This window comes from Dermochelys coriacea, chromosome 5 (genome assembly GCF_009764565.3).
Source record: "Dermochelys coriacea isolate rDerCor1 chromosome 5, rDerCor1.pri.v4, whole genome shotgun sequence".
NCBI classification, from domain to species: domain Eukaryota; kingdom Metazoa; phylum Chordata; order Testudines; family Dermochelyidae; genus Dermochelys; species Dermochelys coriacea.
Genome location: NC_050072.1, coordinates 60,918,219 through 60,936,005, shown reverse-complemented (window position 1 = coordinate 60,936,005; position 17,787 = coordinate 60,918,219). Strand labels below are relative to the sequence as shown.

General features: G+C 40.4%; 1 protein-coding gene across 17 annotated transcripts in view; it reads left to right on the top strand.

Annotated features, from left to right (window-relative positions):
* Positions 1–17,787, top strand: part of FAM172A (family with sequence similarity 172 member A) — a 372,757-nt gene that overhangs the window by 45,691 nt on the left and 309,279 nt on the right. For 16 of the 17 annotated variants that reach the window (XM_043514568.1, XM_038403039.2, XM_038403038.2 and 13 more), the window contains one exon: positions 14,558–14,623. In XM_043514568.1, coding sequence (XP_043370503.1) covers positions 14,558–14,623 — 66 coding nt within the window. Of the gene's footprint in view, positions 1–10,855; positions 13,484–14,557; positions 14,624–17,787 lie in introns of those variants that run through there. The other variant, XM_043514576.1, reaches the window with a different exon arrangement.

The following is a 17,787-nucleotide window of genomic DNA, read 5'->3' as shown; positions in this document are numbered from 1 at the left end:
TCCTGCGCCAGCCCAATAATATATTTCTTTGCAATTGGATTCCTTTTTTCTCCCTCTTTTCTGCCCCTGAAATAAAAAGGCTTGTTTTCAAACAAATGGCTTTAATAATAGATAGGGAGTGAGAGGAACAGAGGGGAAAAAACCCTCTAAATAATGAGCAGGTTTTTAACTTTTAATAGTCTGTTTACCGTGAACTTTGTTTTTTGGTGAATAAAAAAAGGTGGAGACAATTAGTCATTTTTTGGTCGAACAGCTATTCAAAGAATGAAGACCACTAAAGAAAAGATGCATTTATGTTTAAATTTAAGTCCTGGCTGCGTGCAGTATTCATTTGCATATGTTAAATCCACTTCTGAAAATCTTATGTTTGGAAAGACTTTTACTGAAGAGATAGTCAGACGTGCATCAGTGAATTCTTCTAGTTTGTAGGCAGCAATTGGCGGAAGGTTCATCATAGTGACATGACAGTACGCAGGGTTCGGAGATAGTTTCATAATTATTGTTAGCACGTTTCTTGAAAGAAGTGATGAGAATCTTATAAAACCCAGATGGGAGTATGTTACATTGTTGATAAATGTGTTTTTACATTTTTAAATTGAAAAACAGTGAAAAACAGAAAAGATACAGTAAGGCAGATGGTTGTTTATATAACTACTGGCAAGTTGCTGTGATTTGAAGAATTATTTACCGTTATAAAAGGGGGCGGGAGTGTGTGTGTGGGGGGGGGGTGTTTCAATGGGTTAGTCATGAGTTTCTTAAAATAAAACCTTTCGAAACTTTATCTCAATCAGAATCGGTTCCACTCTTGCCATCCTAGGTCTTGCATCCTAGGCTGACATTGAGTATGTCAGCACTTAGCAGACTTTTGCACATACCATTTTCATGTAGTTGGAAGACTTGAGGATAAAAATCAAGTGTGAAATCTTCAACTGTTTAATAGCATGGTCATAGATTTGAGTACCATGTAATTTCTTTCATAGTTTTTTTCTTTTTAGGTTTTTCTCTTTTGAAATAAAAACTTCTATCTAAATATAGTTTTACCTCAGCTTTTTATTGCTTCTAATAAAAAAGCAAATATTAATTGCACAGCAAAATAAGTTTTATTTGCCGTATTCATTGTTCTCATTGCCTTACAATGAATAGAACATCTAATATCAGAAACATCAGTGTACACAGAGGAGAAAAAAGAAGTTGGATATAAAGTCTATCCACTATTTGTGGGAGAAGTGAACAAAAGCTGCTTTTCTATTAGATAGATGGAAAGTAGAAAAATTTTAAGAGCAGTTCTTAAACAGAACACAAATCAACATAGTGTGGTGGTGAAAGCACACTGATTTCATCTTCACTAGATGGTTCCATTTCAATGATTCCATTCCACTGTGTGTGTGTTTAGTGTCCTTTTTCCATCAAGAATCATCAGAAGTTTTTGTGTAGAGGACACCTCCCTCTGCAGAAAAATGTCATATTACTTTACCTGGAGTTTTCTAGAAACAGGATAGATGTGGAGAACCCCTTCATCAATATTTTAAAATCCATTTATATTTATTATTCTCCTCCTTTGCTGAGTTGCAGAACTTGGGGAAAATTTAGTGAAATATTGTTTACATTTTTAATTCCTTTATTAGATTTTCTCCTGGTTCCTAGAATCAATAAAATTAACCAATACAGTACCTTTAGCTGCAGACTTTTTTTTTTTTCAGTTTTCTGGGAACTTCTTGAGATATACAGTAACCTTTGATGTTCCAGGTCAGAATCGGACAGAATCTGATGTTCCAACAGAATCGGAATTTTGTTTTATATAAGATCTACCAGCTGTGCAGAATCTTTCCTATGGGAATCTTGATATTAGCTCTTCCTTCGTTCAGGCATGTTGTTCTATATGCTCATCTGCCCACTGCAGGATTGCCTTTCTGTTTTACCAGTCTAATTTACTGTTTAATGTTAATGGTGGCGAGTTTAAGTAGCAGAGTTTATACTTTATTATCAAGAACCTAGAACTTGCTTTGTACAGTGGATCATATTCCTGTGCGTTTCACAATTTGTTCACAGCTGAGGAATTTACAGTAGAATTCATTCCTTGATTTAGAATTATGCATCAGAATCTTAACTTTTTATTTAAAAAGAGAGACAATTCTATTCCTTTTTGTTTTTCAGATAATCTTCCAAAAGTAAATCATTGTACTGTTATATTCCTGAATCAGCAATCTGCCTGATGCAGTTTTCAGAAGTGGGAACTGCTCCATTCATATCAGTGGGGTATTAACACACACACTCAGTGATAATTAAATGTAAACATTAGCTACTTCAGTGCTGTCATTGAAGCAGAAATACCCAGTTAGTGTGCTTGCTGTTGGATATGGTAGTGAATATTGGGGAAGTGGAGCAGGTGGACACTGTCACAGGTTGGTTAGGTCGAAAACAAAGTTCAAGCCCTCCTACCTCCACCCAAAGGATTTTTTAAGTTCTCTTACTGCCCATCCACAAGTGGGAGGGAAAGTAGAAAAGCGTCTCTTCCCTGGGGCCAAAAGCATCAATTGCTTCCTGCTTGCCAAAACTCCAAACTTACCTGTCTAGAAGCCAAAAGCTTTAGCTTGTTTTAACCTAGTTGCCAAAACCTCCAGCTTTCCTCTGACAACTTCTGCAGTGCAGTTACACATTGTCAGTGTGAACTTCTCAGGCACATGGTAAAATAAAATGTGTTATTTATTTTGATAAATTCAGTGGAAACTGCTGATAACGTTATTGATTTTTACATTTAATTTAATTAACAGATGCTGCCATAGAATGTCCAGTTTGCCTTTCTAATGAGGGCCTTTGTAACAGTTTTTAGATTCAGCCACAGTTTATGGAAGTCTTGATTATATCTTTGGTCTGATTTAAAACTTCCAGCAGTTCTCTAAGAGAGAAAAGCTGAGGTCTGGTCTTTATTACAGACCTATATCAGTACAACTACATTGTTCAGAGATGTGAAAAATCTACACCTCTGAGTGACCTCTACTATCTCTGAGTAGTTATACTGACCTACTCCACCCCCACCCCTGGCACCATATAGACAGGGCTATGTCAGCAGGAGATCTCCCACTGACACAGCTACGGCCTCTTGAGGAGGTGGATTAACTACACCGACAGGAGAGCTCTCTACCATTGGCATAGAGTGTCTTTATTAAAGCACTGCAGCATGCTGCTGGATTGGTGCAGTTGTGTTGATGCAGCGTTTTAAGGGCAGATGTGCCCTGAGAAAACAAGAGTTCTCTGGCTGCTGTAAAATAGGACAGAAGCTTAATTTTTGTACTTCCCCATGTTTTACCCTCTTCCTGCTCAGGAAATTCAAGCAGTTCAAACCACTAATTTCAGCTCTTTGGCATACTGTCCCTGCCATTTCAGCAGTGGTGGGCTTAGTCTGGTCTGGCTAGGGGAAACGCTTCCCTTGGACACTTGTGTAGCACCTCCCTTGCTGTGTGCCCCCCATCCTTGTGAGCTGTGTGTGTGGGATGAGGGCGGGGGAGTGCTTCTCCTCTTGTGTGGTGGCTCATTGGCTGGTGTGGTGGGTTCAGTCACAGAGATCCCCTTGGGACTGTTGCCTGGTGTGCTGAAATTACCTCTGAGCCCATTTTTCTTACCAGCTTGGGACTCCAAAACCCTGCCTTGTTGAGCCAGACATGCTAGCCTGCTGCAGCTCAGGGTCTGGGCCATGCCCCCAAAGACTTTAGACTATAGACTTTAACCAAAACCAGCTCAGCAAGTTACCGCTCCAGCACCCAGACACCCAGTTCCCAATGGGAACAAAACCCAAAATAAATCCATTTTACTCTGTATAAAGCTTATATAGGGTAAACCCAAAAATTGTCCGCCCTCTATAACACTGATAGAGATATGCACAGCTGTTTGCTCCCCCAGGCATTAAGCACTTACTCTGGATTAATTAATAAACAAAAGTGATTTTATTTAGTATAAAAAGTAGGATTTAAGTGGTTTCAAGTAATAACAGACAGAACAAAGTAAGTCACCAAGCAAAATAAAGCAAAAACACTCAAGTCTAAGCCTAACACATTAAGAAACTGATTACAGGTAATATCTCACCCTTAGAGATGTTCCAATAAGCTTCTGTCACAGACTAGACTCCTTCTGGGCCCAGTCCTTTCCCCTGGTACAGTCCTTGTTAATTCCAGCAGACATCTCAGGTGGTATGCAGGGGCTTTCTCATGACTGGCTGCCTTTGTCCTGCTCCACCCCCTTTTATAGCTTTGGCACAAGGCGGGAATCTTTTGTGTCTCTGGGTCCCCACTCCTCCTTCTAAATGGAAGAGTATGAGATTTAAGGTGGATTCCAGTATCGTGACATAGTCACATGTCCTGTGAGACCCCGGCCTCCATTCTTCCTGGACTGGCCCACACATACACAGGAAGGTTTGCAAGTAAACAGAGCCATTTATAGTTCATTGAGTCTGAAGCACCCTTAATGGCTTCTACTTAATATGTTTACATCAGTAATACAAGTTTATATCTTCTTCTCCTAACTTCAGACATAGAAATAATACATGCACATAGGATGAACACATTCAGTAGATTATAAACTTCGTAATGATACCTTACAAGACACCTTTTGCATAAAGCGTATTCCAGTTATTCACATTCATAACCAAATTTTCATAAAGCATATGGAGTCCAACGTCACAGCTGGTTGTTAAAGTGCTGTAGAAGCCAATTGCTCCTGCAAATCCATGTAAGCTACTATATGATATGTTGTTGTTTCCACCAATGTTCCCTCCTCTCCTTTTTAGTTTAGTGTTAGATCTGGGTTTCTGGATATGCTGTTGGTAATAAGAGTGGTGTAATAATCTTTTGGGGAAAGAATTTTTCCCTTCATCACTGAATCAGCCATGGGGATGTTTGGGAACTTTTGCTTTTCTCACAGCAGCCTGGAGGTCTGGTAGGTAGGGTACCTTTTATGTTAGTGGTGTAACATTTGATTGTGGGTCTGTCTTACATCAACAAAGACATGAAAACATTTTTAAAAATTAAGTAAATGTCATAGTAAAAACAGAAAAGTTGGTACAGAAATTCAGGGAAGGTATAATTCCTAATATTCTTTTTAAGCTTCTATTTTTTGAAAATTGACTGAATTTCAATTTGGAGTCCCTTCAACTTCTACTGTGCTTTGCAGCAGCACATATGGCTTGTCACTTTACTCTTTTATTCCAGAACAGTGACATATTTTTCTTTCTGAGACAAAGTTTGACATTTTTAGAAACTTGTTAGCTGGTCATAGTCAACACCAAGGGAATCTAAGATTGGTCACAAAGATCTGATAGGTTTTTTAGTGTTAAACCTACTCTACACTAGTGTTTAAAGATGTTTCTTAAAATGTGTTAGCTAGACACATTTATAAAGTTGGTATTTTCCTTGTCTAGACATGCCCTTTGTGTCCCAGTCATTGACCTAATAAACTGTAATACTGGTGGCTAAAGCAAAGAGGGCAAATTTTGAATGTGAAAAGGTGAGAGTGCTGAGTTCAAGGAGTTCCTTCCAACTGGAGTTCTTGCCAGTAATGTCTTTTCACATTAGTCCCTAATTCCAGCCCCCACTTGCTGAAGGAAGGCCTCCCCTACCCCCCACTGGGACCAGTTCTATCCAGACAGCTTCTGTCATTGTTGTCATTTTTAGGATGGAGATGTTGAGCCTGTCATTCCCAGCTCCTGTGTCCTCATCTTGCCTCTGGTTTTGATTGGGTAGGTTGAGGGATGGTGTTTTGCAGTGGGTTTTGTTTTGCAACGGCTTTGGGTTATTGGAAGGAGGGAGGTTTTGCTTAGATTAATTCCCAACACCCTGAATGCTACCATTTCACTGTCAGTATTAGTATGGGATGCAGGTGATTGTCCAAAAACTGAGTAAATGAATACTACATAGATCAGTAGTTTGATACTATGATGATGGTGGTTAGAGAAAAACCTAAGATTGGATGTTGTGTCTGAAACAGAGGACAGAACTAAAAGGTTAGTAGAAAACCTCTAAGTGGGTACTACTTACTTTAGTGCTTGGACCCATAATATAGTATTTAATATTTTAGCATAACACAATTGGCAAATGCCACCAATCACATAGCAACCACATGGGAGAACTGACCTAAACTGCAGAATGACTCTAAAAAGTTACTATAGTGGGCTACACAGAGATAAGATTTAATATTAGTATATGTATAGTGTACTTAGCTGTCTCCCAATTTTATATTTTTCTCTATCTGGTAGAAGCAAATCTATTTAAAAAAATGTAGCTGTGATGGTAGAAAATTAAATATCAATTCACAGGTCAACAAAGAAAATGCTGGGCTTGTTGATGCTGTCCTGAATGCATATATGAGATTAATAATATCTAATGCTGTTGCACTACATAGCCTTGATATATGACAACATTTTGAATGCTGTGTGTAGTTGTGGTTGCAACAATTTAGAGCAGCGGTTCTCAAAGCCGGTCTGCCGCTTGTTTAGGGAAAGCCCCTGGCGGGCCGGACCGGTTTGTTTACCTGCCGCGTCCACAGGTTCAGCCGATCGCGGCTCCCATGGGCTGCGGTTCGCCACTCCAGGCCAATGGGAGCTGTGGGAAGCGGCGTGGGACATGCTGGCCGCCCTTCCCGCAGCCCCCATTGGCCTGGAGCGGTGAACTGCGGCCAGTGGGAGCAGCGATCTGCTGAACCTGTGGACATGGCAGGTAAACAAACCGGTCCGGTGCACCGGGGCTTTCCCTGAACAAGCGGTGGACCGGCTTTGAGAACCACTGATTTAGAGGATGAAAAACAAAGAAAATACAAAATGCAGTAAAAGTAAGATAGATTGTAGTCCAAGACTTGCACCTTTGTATAGACTAGGAAAAAGAGACTTGTGCAACATATTCATAAGCTACACCTACCTTGTTTCTGGACGCGGGTCCACGCATATGGTTGTGCCAGAACCCACTTGCCATCCATATCTAAACCCCGGAAACATAGGTTTCAAGACATGACTGGGGAAAGAACATTAGCAGACCTGAGGGATGTGGATATGAGTACACCTCGGGCGGAGGCATGGCCCCACACCCATGACAGTGCGTAGTGTGGATGGGGCTAAAGGGCATGTTCTGTGTCCTGAGTTCAGGAGTCCTCCAGCTCCCCAAGAAGAGTCAGGTAAGCCGACGGGAGAGCATCTCTCGTTGACACAGCTCAGTGAAGATATTGGAGTAAGTCGACCTAAGCTATGTTGACTCCAGCTATGTTGTTCAAGTAACTGGAGTAGCGTAACTTAAGTCGACTTATACAAGTAGCGAAGACAAGCTCTAAAAGAGGAGATGATTTTAAAAAACAAACAAAAAATAAGCCAACAGGTGTCAGCAAAGACCATGGAACAAATATCAGATCAAATCACATTAACAGCATATGCTGCTCTCCTGACAAATTCCTGTTTTGTTTTTTAAATTTCTCTCAAAAGATCTTGAGATCCTATTTGTGATCAGTCAACTCAGAATCTAGAATATCACATCTATGAATTGTTTGAATTGAATTACTTTCAATAGAAAAAGCAAGAAATCCCTTAGAGGTAATGTCAATTCCATCCGAATGAATTGTCCAGCCACACTATAATCCAAGTGAGGTCTTTTGTGGATTTTAAAAATGCTATTGATTTTTTTTTTTAACTTGCAGTGAACAGAGCTTTTAAAAAGACCATTCAGCTTTTAGGTTTTTTTGTTGTTGTTTTTTGTCACCAGTGCTGAGGTAAGCCTGTGTTCAAGAGCAGTATGTCAAAATGTTTCTTTGCATCTTTCATTGTTTACTTATTGGCAGGTTTGTCGCTTAAGGGTCAAAATAAAGCTCATTCAACCAAAGCTATGGCAGCAACAGTAGCAAGCCTTGAGTCAATCCTACCACTTGAGATTTGCTGCAGGGCAGTCAGTTGGAATTCATTGTGCATTTTTCCCTGAACATTGTTAACCTAATACTGCAAATTGAAAATTTGTGGGCTGATTTTTATATGTTAAAAAAAGCTGTTTGTTCAATTATTTATTTTAAGTGCTTATTCTCAGTTAGGGGACACATCTTGTTAAACAATAAATCCTCGGATTTATTTAACTTGGATGCGTTTTTCTGTTAGTGGGTTTTATACTTGTTTATTTTCAAACTTTAGAGATAAAACACCTGCATATTCTACCTTGAATTCTCTGTAGTTGTGAAAGTTAAACCCGAGGTTGAACTTGAATTCCCGAAAATGGTGTCCTTCGTAGATCCATTAATGATCGATTTACTTAAGAGTTAGATTACTCTAGAGCCATAAATTACTAGGTCAAGACAGAACTGACAGTTGGAAACATTTGAGAAGCCTGGAGAGAGTGAAAACTATTCTCTTTCTGTGCATGTAGAGTCAGCTAGCACAATATGCTACTATCAGAAAAGTCCACTTATAGGTAAATGGTCATGATTTCATATATATGTGGAATTATCAGCCAAGACAATATTGTTGGGCAGGTACAATTTTTTTTTATTATGTCATGGTCTCATAGTAAGAGAATGTGATTTGATCATTCAAGTTTAATAGTTTGAGTACTTTCTCTAACAGAAAAAAAACCTTACATTTTCATTTAGTTCAACTCAAAGCATGGTAAATCGTTTGAATTAATTATTTTAAAGATAGAAATATTGAAGTCAATATTTTGAACAGTACCTTCTTGAGAGTATTTATTTTAATTGTAATTTCCCTCCTTTTTTTTAAACATTGTGTGTGTTTGTTTGTGAGATTAAATTTGCATTACAGTTTATTAGCCATAAGTAGGCTTGGAAGGATTAATTTTTTATCGCTAAATGTTGATAAATATTAATTTCACCAGACACATACAAACTGATATAAATACATTTCTATCCATAATAATTGAAATGTACAGACAGGCAAAATAAGAAGAATGCTGCTTGAGAATTTATTAGTTTGATTTTTGGATATTTGCATTGTCATATGATGCTGACGATTTGTTTTAAGTTATAAAGCTTTAACTTTTTAATATCAACATGTATTGTAATTAAATATTTATTTAATGACTCCCCCCATAATTTTGCAAACTGAAAATTTTAATTGATAGAATTTCAAAAAAAAAAGCTTAAAAATAAATATTGATATTTTTTGTTAAATATACAAAAGCAAATCAAATTCTGCCAAACATAGCAGAAGTAAAGTGTTGTTACCCAAGTTATATATGGATATGTAGAGAGGTAAAGTAAGAATAACAATCTGGAAAATACCATAGGTATGAATGATTTGCTAGGTTTTCTTTCTAATCTTATGTATCTATTATTTGCCCAACTCTTTAAAGCAGTGGTGGGCAACCTGTGGCCCATCAGGGTAATCCTCTGGCAGGCTGCGAGACCGTGTTTACATTGACAGTCTGCAGACACAGCCGCCCGCAGCTCCCAGTGGCTGCGGTTTGCCGTTCCTGGCCAATGGGAGCCATGCAACATGGCTGCTCAGCATGTCTCTGCACCCGCACCGCTTCCCACAACTCCCATTGGCCAGGAACGGTAAACTGCGGCCACTGGGAGTTGCAGGCTACCAGGCCTGCGGATGGTCAATGTAAACACTGTCTTGCGGCCTGCCAGCGGATTACCCTGACGGGCCGCAGGTTTCCCACTGCTGCTCTAGAGTCTAGTCATGAATAAAATTATTTAAAGGAAAATGATGACTGACTGACTGAATTCTCCACCCTGCAAATACGTATTTTGAATACTTGATTTAAAAATAAAATTAATGTTCTGACAAGGTCCATTTCAGTCCCAAACAGAAGCCTCCTTTCCACTGAATGCGTATAACAGCCAATATGTCTTATCCTTTACGTGGAGTGATGGATTATTTTTGTAATGTAAACACTTTTCCACAAGGAACATGACAAAGGCCAACTTATTTCATGTAGACCTATGAATAGTCATCAATTGGTAATGATTTCCAATGCTGACCCGTGCCCATTGTTTGAACAAATGGTATAGAGGTGAAACGCTCTGTATCCTGTTTGCACTTCCCTCATTCAGCCCCATATAGTACCTTTGTTATATTTTTAGCAGTGGATTTTCTTTAACAAAACATTGGCATGTTCACAAGGCTGGGCAGGCCTTTTTATTTATTTATTTACTTTTTGCCTAATTTTTTTGTTTCCTATGCACTGGACTTTTGGACTTTCTGGTGGGTAGACTTGCTGAGGTTGGTTTTGAAAATGGGAATATACCTAAGAACAGAATTCAGGATGTAAATCAAAGAATGCAAGGGGATGTGCTATTAAGGCTCAGTGCACTTCATTGCATGGCATGGATTTTTGACATTGTGTGTGTGTGTGTGTGTGTGTACATACATACATACATACTGTAACAACTTCTCTGGAGTAGCATGTAGGTGTTCTAAAACAAATCATTCAGGTGTGATGTATCTTGCTCATCTGTATTGTGGAAGAGTTCACCACCAGATCAGTTATATTTTTCTTTGGGTATGTGATAATTCATTTACTTTAATTATTTAAAAAATTAGGATTTTGGGTTTTTTTTATTTTAAGATGAGCCATTTTCAGAGCTCTTTCTACTTTGTGGGCACACTTTTGGCTGCCATTTTTTTTCAGATTGTTTTATTATTTAATGCTCTTCAAACCTTAGTGTACCTTTTACTATATTGTGGAGTCTAGTTTGTATTTTTCTGCTCTCATAATTTACATTGTGGCTCCAATACTTAAGGACATATCTAAACATATCAGTAGTTCTTTTGACTTCAGTGGGACTACTTGTATGCTTAAATACCTCTCTGATTTGGCCCTTAGTCCCTAATTTCTCTTTTTGTTTAGCCATATTCAGATATTTATCTTTTGTTCACTTGGTTCCAGTACTATGGGTTGAAAAGTTTTCATTAAATATGCTTTTAATAGAAGCTTTTTAATGTTTTAAAGTAATTGAAAACACTCTTTTAAAAAATACATCCATGTAACTGTCTTAAAAAAACATTACGGATGCAAAATCAAGATCTCGGCCATTAGTGTATGCCAAAATTAGTTACATTTCCCGATGCTGCCTTAATCTGGCCCTCTTATGCCTATGAAACATTATATCTGGCCCAGCATTACATAGGAAATCTGGCAAAATCAGGAACAGAATTCAGCTTTTTGGAGTCCTAGTCTAGCACCTTATTCACAAGAGAATATCTGTCTCACTCGCTGTCCAGCCTAATGAGTACACGTAATATACCATAAATAGTATATGATCATGTCATTAATATATTTACAAGAGTCTGAATTAAGGTCTCCTAAATGGGGCTTTCTTAATTCTGGAATTCCTGTCTTTTGAGTGGTATGCTACTTTGCATTCTTAACATCTTTTAACATAAAGGTTTAACCATTCACTTTTTATTTTGTAACTTGGCAGGTGCCCAGTGCAGTTAATTGTTTAAGAGGGGGGTTCAGTTCCTTGATAAATCAGAAATGGAAGTGGATTAGAAGAAAGCATTTACTAAAGAAAGTGGGAAATAGGGTTGGTATTTCTCATGTCTAATGCAATGGGAAGACAATCTCCTCCTCCTCCTCCCCGCCTTAACCCTCAGATGAGTGGAGGATGGCAACGTCTCTGCAGTGGTCCTGGAACAGATTAATGGAGTGGGGGTTGATAACCCTCCACCAAGTGGAATGATTATAAAGGATGGATGATCTGCACTGGATAAGTTATTGTTGGATAGTTCCCTGATGTGTTACTTAACAAAGTTGTGGCCTAGTTAACCACATCCCAGGTGTCTTGTCTTTCCTGGTACAAGGAGTTGTGACATGTAAAATCTAACATTATTATTCACAGACTTTTTTTCATCTTTTTACCTTCACGGAAGAAAAGAATAAAATTAAATATTTTTTAAATCTCGTCAGTTTTATGTTGCACAATTACATGCTACCTGAAATTACAAGAAGTCAAAAAATGCCAAGTTAAAGTTACAGCTACTGTGTAATGTTAAATCAGAAGTATTATAGGTACTTTCAGCCATATTCTCCACTTAAGGCAAGTGTATGCTGATTTCCTGACAAAAACCTTCTGCAAAGCCAGCAAATCTGCTCATTGTAATATTCCTCCTAAATAATTATTAGGGAATTATTAGGTTGCCTAGCATCTCCTAAAGTATCCTGTACCCTTCCTACCCCCTGTGGTAGCATGAGGGGGGTGTCACTGCTTATCAGTGATCTCTAGCTGCTAAAATGATCCCTAGGGCCTGTTGGAAGCTGGCACAGTTTAGAGTAGACATTAGTCTGCTCTCATCCGTATTGGGACACCTGCCCAGTGCTGAGCAGACCAAGGATCAGAGTACTACCCTCCCCTCTGGTCTTTCATCAGATAGTCTGGCCCATGATATATTTGATTACTGTTTTTTCTGGTTAAACATGTACATTCCTTTAAATGTTTGTTATATATACAGTTGGTTTACGTTAACATTCCTGTCTTTTTAGGATTTGTGTTATTATATTACAAAAGTACCTAGGCCCCAATCACAATCAGAGCCTCATTGTGCTGGGCTCTCCAGAAACACATAATAAGAGATAGTTCCTGCCCTGAAGTGCTGATGGTCTAAACAGATAAGACGGACAAACAGGAATAGACAAAAACTAATAGCCAAGAAAAAAGATTTTTTTTCCATATATTATCTAATATATGTTTTCTTTTCTTCGCAGCAGTTTTTTAAAATGTCCTTTGAGCATTTTTGATACATTTAGTTCTTATAGCCATTGGAGGTTGAGACAGGATTTAGTATGAAAAATAAAATCCCTTTGTTTGAGATCATATCATCATAGTATTCATTTTAACGTCTGTATGCCATCAGCACCTGAGACTGTAGGAACTTAAATGCTTCACTGTTGGCATAATACTGAAGTTGATTTCAGTGAACCATAAACAATTTGGCCCTGGAGGTAAAATTACACTGTATGCATGTTCTTAACATGCTTTGGGGATAAACATGCCTCAAATCAACTCCTTGCTTAAAGCTAAGTTCCCTCTCCAAATGCAGTTTCCCTGTAGATGGTAATGTTTAGTGAGACTGATTTTCTTTAAAACGTAAAGCTTTTTGAGTGTTTTTCTATCGATAAATATATTTGAGCAGGATAGCAAAAAATCCATGTAATCCTAGTAAAGACTTTTTTATGGCATTTTTGTTTTGTTTTTAATTAGCTTTCATCAATACATTTAATTCATTGAGATTCGTTTTAAATGTTTTTGTGCTACATCTGCTCACATGTCTGTAATGAAAACTTTCAGACTTTAGTAAAACTTTATTTGGTAATTGCGCATTTGGAAAATTAAAATTGAAATTTATTATGGCCTGGCTCCTACCTGCTCAGTTCATTGGGTGTTGTTAAGATGCCATCACTTGGGAACTTTGTTACAACTATGTTTCTGTTGTGTTTTAATATGCTTTTGGATTAGGATGGCTATAATTGTGGCCTTGAGGGGTTGGACTAAGGAACACCAGGTGGGTCTGCACCCAGATATTCTTAGATTAATGTTTTGGGACTTATCCTGTATTTTAACTGTAGAATTTAAGTGTAGTTCCCTGAGTCTTAAAGGGAGAAGTGAGCCCCATTTGAGCCCATTAATAAGAATCTTCCCTCCATACACTTTTTAATTTGCCATTTTTCTCTGATTCTTTAGCCAATCAAATATGTGCACTTATTTCAGAACCATTTTTACAATCCCATATGTACAAAAGCATTTTAGTTTGTCCCCAAATTTAACTCAAAAACTGATGATAATCAGAAAGTTCTCCATTTCCCTATTATATGAAGGTGAAAAATAGTTTTCCCTAGATATTAGGCAAGCTTTTGAAGTTAGAACATCTTTTGTTAAATTTGGGGCAGCAAGGAAGAGACTCTTAATATTTAGTGTGATTGGTGGATTTTTTTGGCGGGGGCGTAGATATTTGAAATTATTCCCTTTTTATTTCAGGCCTAAAAATTCAGCTTTATTTTTACTTAGAGAATGCAGACCCACACACACACACCCACACACACACCCTCACCTCCCATGCTGGAGTGTGATTCAGTTCTCTTCTTCTATTTAGAACACCTTTGACCTGTCTCTCCCCTGCTCAGTGAATAGAAATGGCAAGGCAAATTGTGCTCAGGATGACTAAAGGATTTCCTCTCCATGTATCTCATGAACTGAACCTGCAGGAACCCTACTCATGGAAAAATTCTTTTAAAATATTTCTTTGCAAAAGAGAGCAATATATTAATTGCTGAGTATATATTAATTGGTCATAATCCTTAGTTTTGAGCTACATAATTATTCACACAGCAGCAGGTGGTAGAGTCACAGGTATAGTTAGGATTTCTTTGTACTAAAAGTAGCACATTCTGAGGGGAAGGGAGGATCCATTTTCATGAAGATGTATATTCTGTAATTAGTTGTTTAGGGAAGAACACAGAGAGTAGATGTACGCTCTGTTCAAAAGAGAAGCAGTTTCACTAGCCCACTTTTGTTAAGGTTTTTATGAATGGGTGAACAATTTCTACAAGTGTTTTAACTTCTGTTTTCTTTTTTGCAGATCATTACTAAATATGTCTATGAACTACTAGAAAAGGAATGCCACTTGAAAAAAGTAACTCTCCCAGTAAGTTGAATTTTTTTCAAAGATGATAATGTTTCGTTGGCACTACAAAATGTACGAATAAAGACAGTCTCTCCCCTGAGGAGTTTGGAATCTAGATGACAGATACAGATACGACAAACTGTGCTGAGGGCCCATCCAGGTGATGACTTGGACCACTCTATATACATGAAGCATGCTCATTCGTACACAAAGAAATATGTAGAAAAATATCTGTCTGTTTTTGTAATATATCTAATCTGTTTGGGTGTGAGTATATTTCATTGGGATCTACTACACATTTCTAGTTCTGGTAGGATCTGAGTTACCAGAAATTTAAAGTTGTGATGCTTTTGGTTTAAAATAAAACAAAAACAAAAAACTATGCCATTTTGAAAATTTTTTATGGTTCCCCTGAGACCTGTGCAGTTGGACTCGGGGAACTAAAGGCAGGGAAACAACGGTCAATTCTCTGTAACCTGAAGTCTTCAAATCAAGATTTGAGGATGTATGTAACTCAGCCAGAGATTATGGGCCTATTATAGGAATGGGTGGGTGAGGTTCTGTAGCTTGTGATGTGCAGGAGATCAGACTAGATGATCATGATGGTCCTTTCTGGCCTTAAAACCTATGAGTCTATGACTTTACAGGCAGAGGAATGGAAAAAAATAGTCCCAATAAAATGTTTTAAACTCTCTTTTTTTAAAGATGCTTGTATAATAGCTTTTTTAGTAGTGTGTGTATGCAATACATAAGTGTTTAATCACCTTTTGCAGCCATCCACAAATTTGTAATGCAGCCATCCACAAATTAAAAGATGTATAGGTGTACATACACTCCCTACCACAATTACAATGTATTTTTACATTATAGGGGAAAGAGTAGTGACCCTAATACCTTCCATTATAAAGGGTTCTTGTGATCTTTGCTTTGAGAAGTTTTCATACATTCCCATTGTTTGCAGCAGGCCCTTGATATTCGTTATGGGGAATCCCTTTGGACTACAGAAGTGACTCTCTTTGTCCCATGAGACTCTCTTCAGATTTGGCTGAAATATACAATATTTATTAAAAATTACCATTACCTTCTCTCACTTACTGCTTCAGGAAATTGTTGGTAGCCTGCTAAAATCACTGAACATTCTAAGGCTAGGACTTGCTGACACAGTAGCAGGAGCAGAAGACCCTATACTAGGAGCACCACGCAGCTGTCAGAGTTGGGGAGAGCGCTGGACTGAGCTCCCCGCACCATGCAAATCCCAGATGCAGCACTTGGAACAAATAGTTCCTTTACTCGTGCCCACCTAGGGGCACCACATTGAATAGGTGCTCCCCCTACTTCCAGGCAGAGAGAGGGAGGTGTGCTAGACTCCCCACAACCACCTTCTGGCCCAGCACTAGTGTTCTACGTATACCCCATTTACTCCTGGAGAATCTGACTCTAGTGGTCTCCCCAACTCCCAGACAAGGGAGAGGGGAGGGTTGAAAGAGTGGCCAGACTTCCCTCAACCATCACCAGACTCAGCATGTGGCAGCAGCAGCCAGTCCGTCCTGTGGGGGCAACACATGGAGCAGGAGCTCCTTCAGTACTGGGGAAGGAGGGGATAAAGAGCCAGACTGGGCAGAGCTCACCCCATGACCATTATTGAACCAAAAGCATGCCTTGCAATTACAATTACTATTATAGTAAGAAATGACAGAAATACAGAAAAAGAAAATGACCAGTTATCTTCTAGAGTGTATCCCGCCTCTTATCCAACCCCCAGGTTCTTGCTCCCTGAGGCCCCCCCCCGGGACTCCTGCCCCATCCAACCCTCCTGTTCCCCGCTGTCTGACTGCCCCAACCTCTGACCACACCCCCGAACTCCCTTGCCCTCTATCCAACCTCCCCGCCCCCTCACCGCGCTGCCAGGAGCGCTGGTGGCGCTACAGCCACGCAGCCCAGAGCACTGGGTCAGGCTGCGGTTCTGCAACTGTGCTGCATGGCCGCCCAGAGCGTTGTGCCGGCGGTATGGCCAGTGATGAGCTGCCAAAATCTTAACAGGTTCCCAATACAAAGTTCCCATTTAAGGGCTGTGCCCCAGTGTATATTTTTTGTACCAGTAGGGTTACCATATGTCCATATTTTCCCGAGAGGAATTTTTAAGATTTAAAAATTCCTCCCGCATGGCGATTTAAGAACCAAAAAGTATGACTTGTCCGGGAAAATACGGATGTATGTTAACCTTGCCTAAAGTTTTTTTTAAAAAAGATGGGCCTGAACTAGAAATGAGCTCTATTTCACATATGTGGGTCCCCGCCACTCCCTAGGGGTGTGCTAGGGTGACCAAATGTCCCAATTTTATAGGGACAGTCTCAGTTTTGGGATCTTTTTCTTATATAGGCTCCTATTACCCCCCCACCCCCTGTCCTGATTTTTCACACTTGGTGTCCGGTCACCCTAAGGTGTGCACATGTGTGGGTCCCAGCTGCTTCCTGCCCCCCTCATTGAAGCAGGTGTGCAGGGTTACTGCCCTGGGAACTGCAGGGCACCAGTGAATGTGGGGCCAGCTGCAGACGGGCGTAGGGCAGGACTAGCTGGAGGCGGGGGTGCGGGGCTGGCTGCGGTCAGGGCAGGGAGTGTGGAGATGGCTGGAGACGGGAGGGTGTGGGGCTGGCTAGAGGCAAGGGGGTGTGGGGCTGGCTGGAGGCAGTGCAGGGGCTGACTGGAGGTAGGGGCTGGCTAGAGGCAGGGAAGGGGGGTGCAGGGTTGGCTGGAGATGGGGTGTGGGGCTGGCTGGCTTCGGGCAGGGGGATGCGACGGGCTGGATTCGGGCAGGGCTGCAGGGGGTGCGGCAGGGGTTGGTTGGAGATGGGGGTGTGGGGCTGGCTAGCTTCGGGTAGGGGGATGCGGCAGGGGCTGGCTGTGAGCAGGGCAGGGGGTGCAGCAGGGGCTGGCTGCGGGCAGGGGGTGTGGAGGTGGCTGGAGACGGGTGTCTGGAGCCAGGGCAGGGGGTGCGGCAGGGACTGGCTGCAGGCAGGGCAGGGGGTGCGGCAGGGGCTGGCTGCAGCCAGGACGGGGTGGGTGTGGCAGAGGCTGGCTGCAGGCAGGGCAGGGGGTGCGTGCGGCAGGGGGTGCGGGTGTGGCTGGAGACGGGCTGACTGCGGGCAGGGCAGGGGGTGCGGGGGTAGCTGGAGGCAGGGACTGGC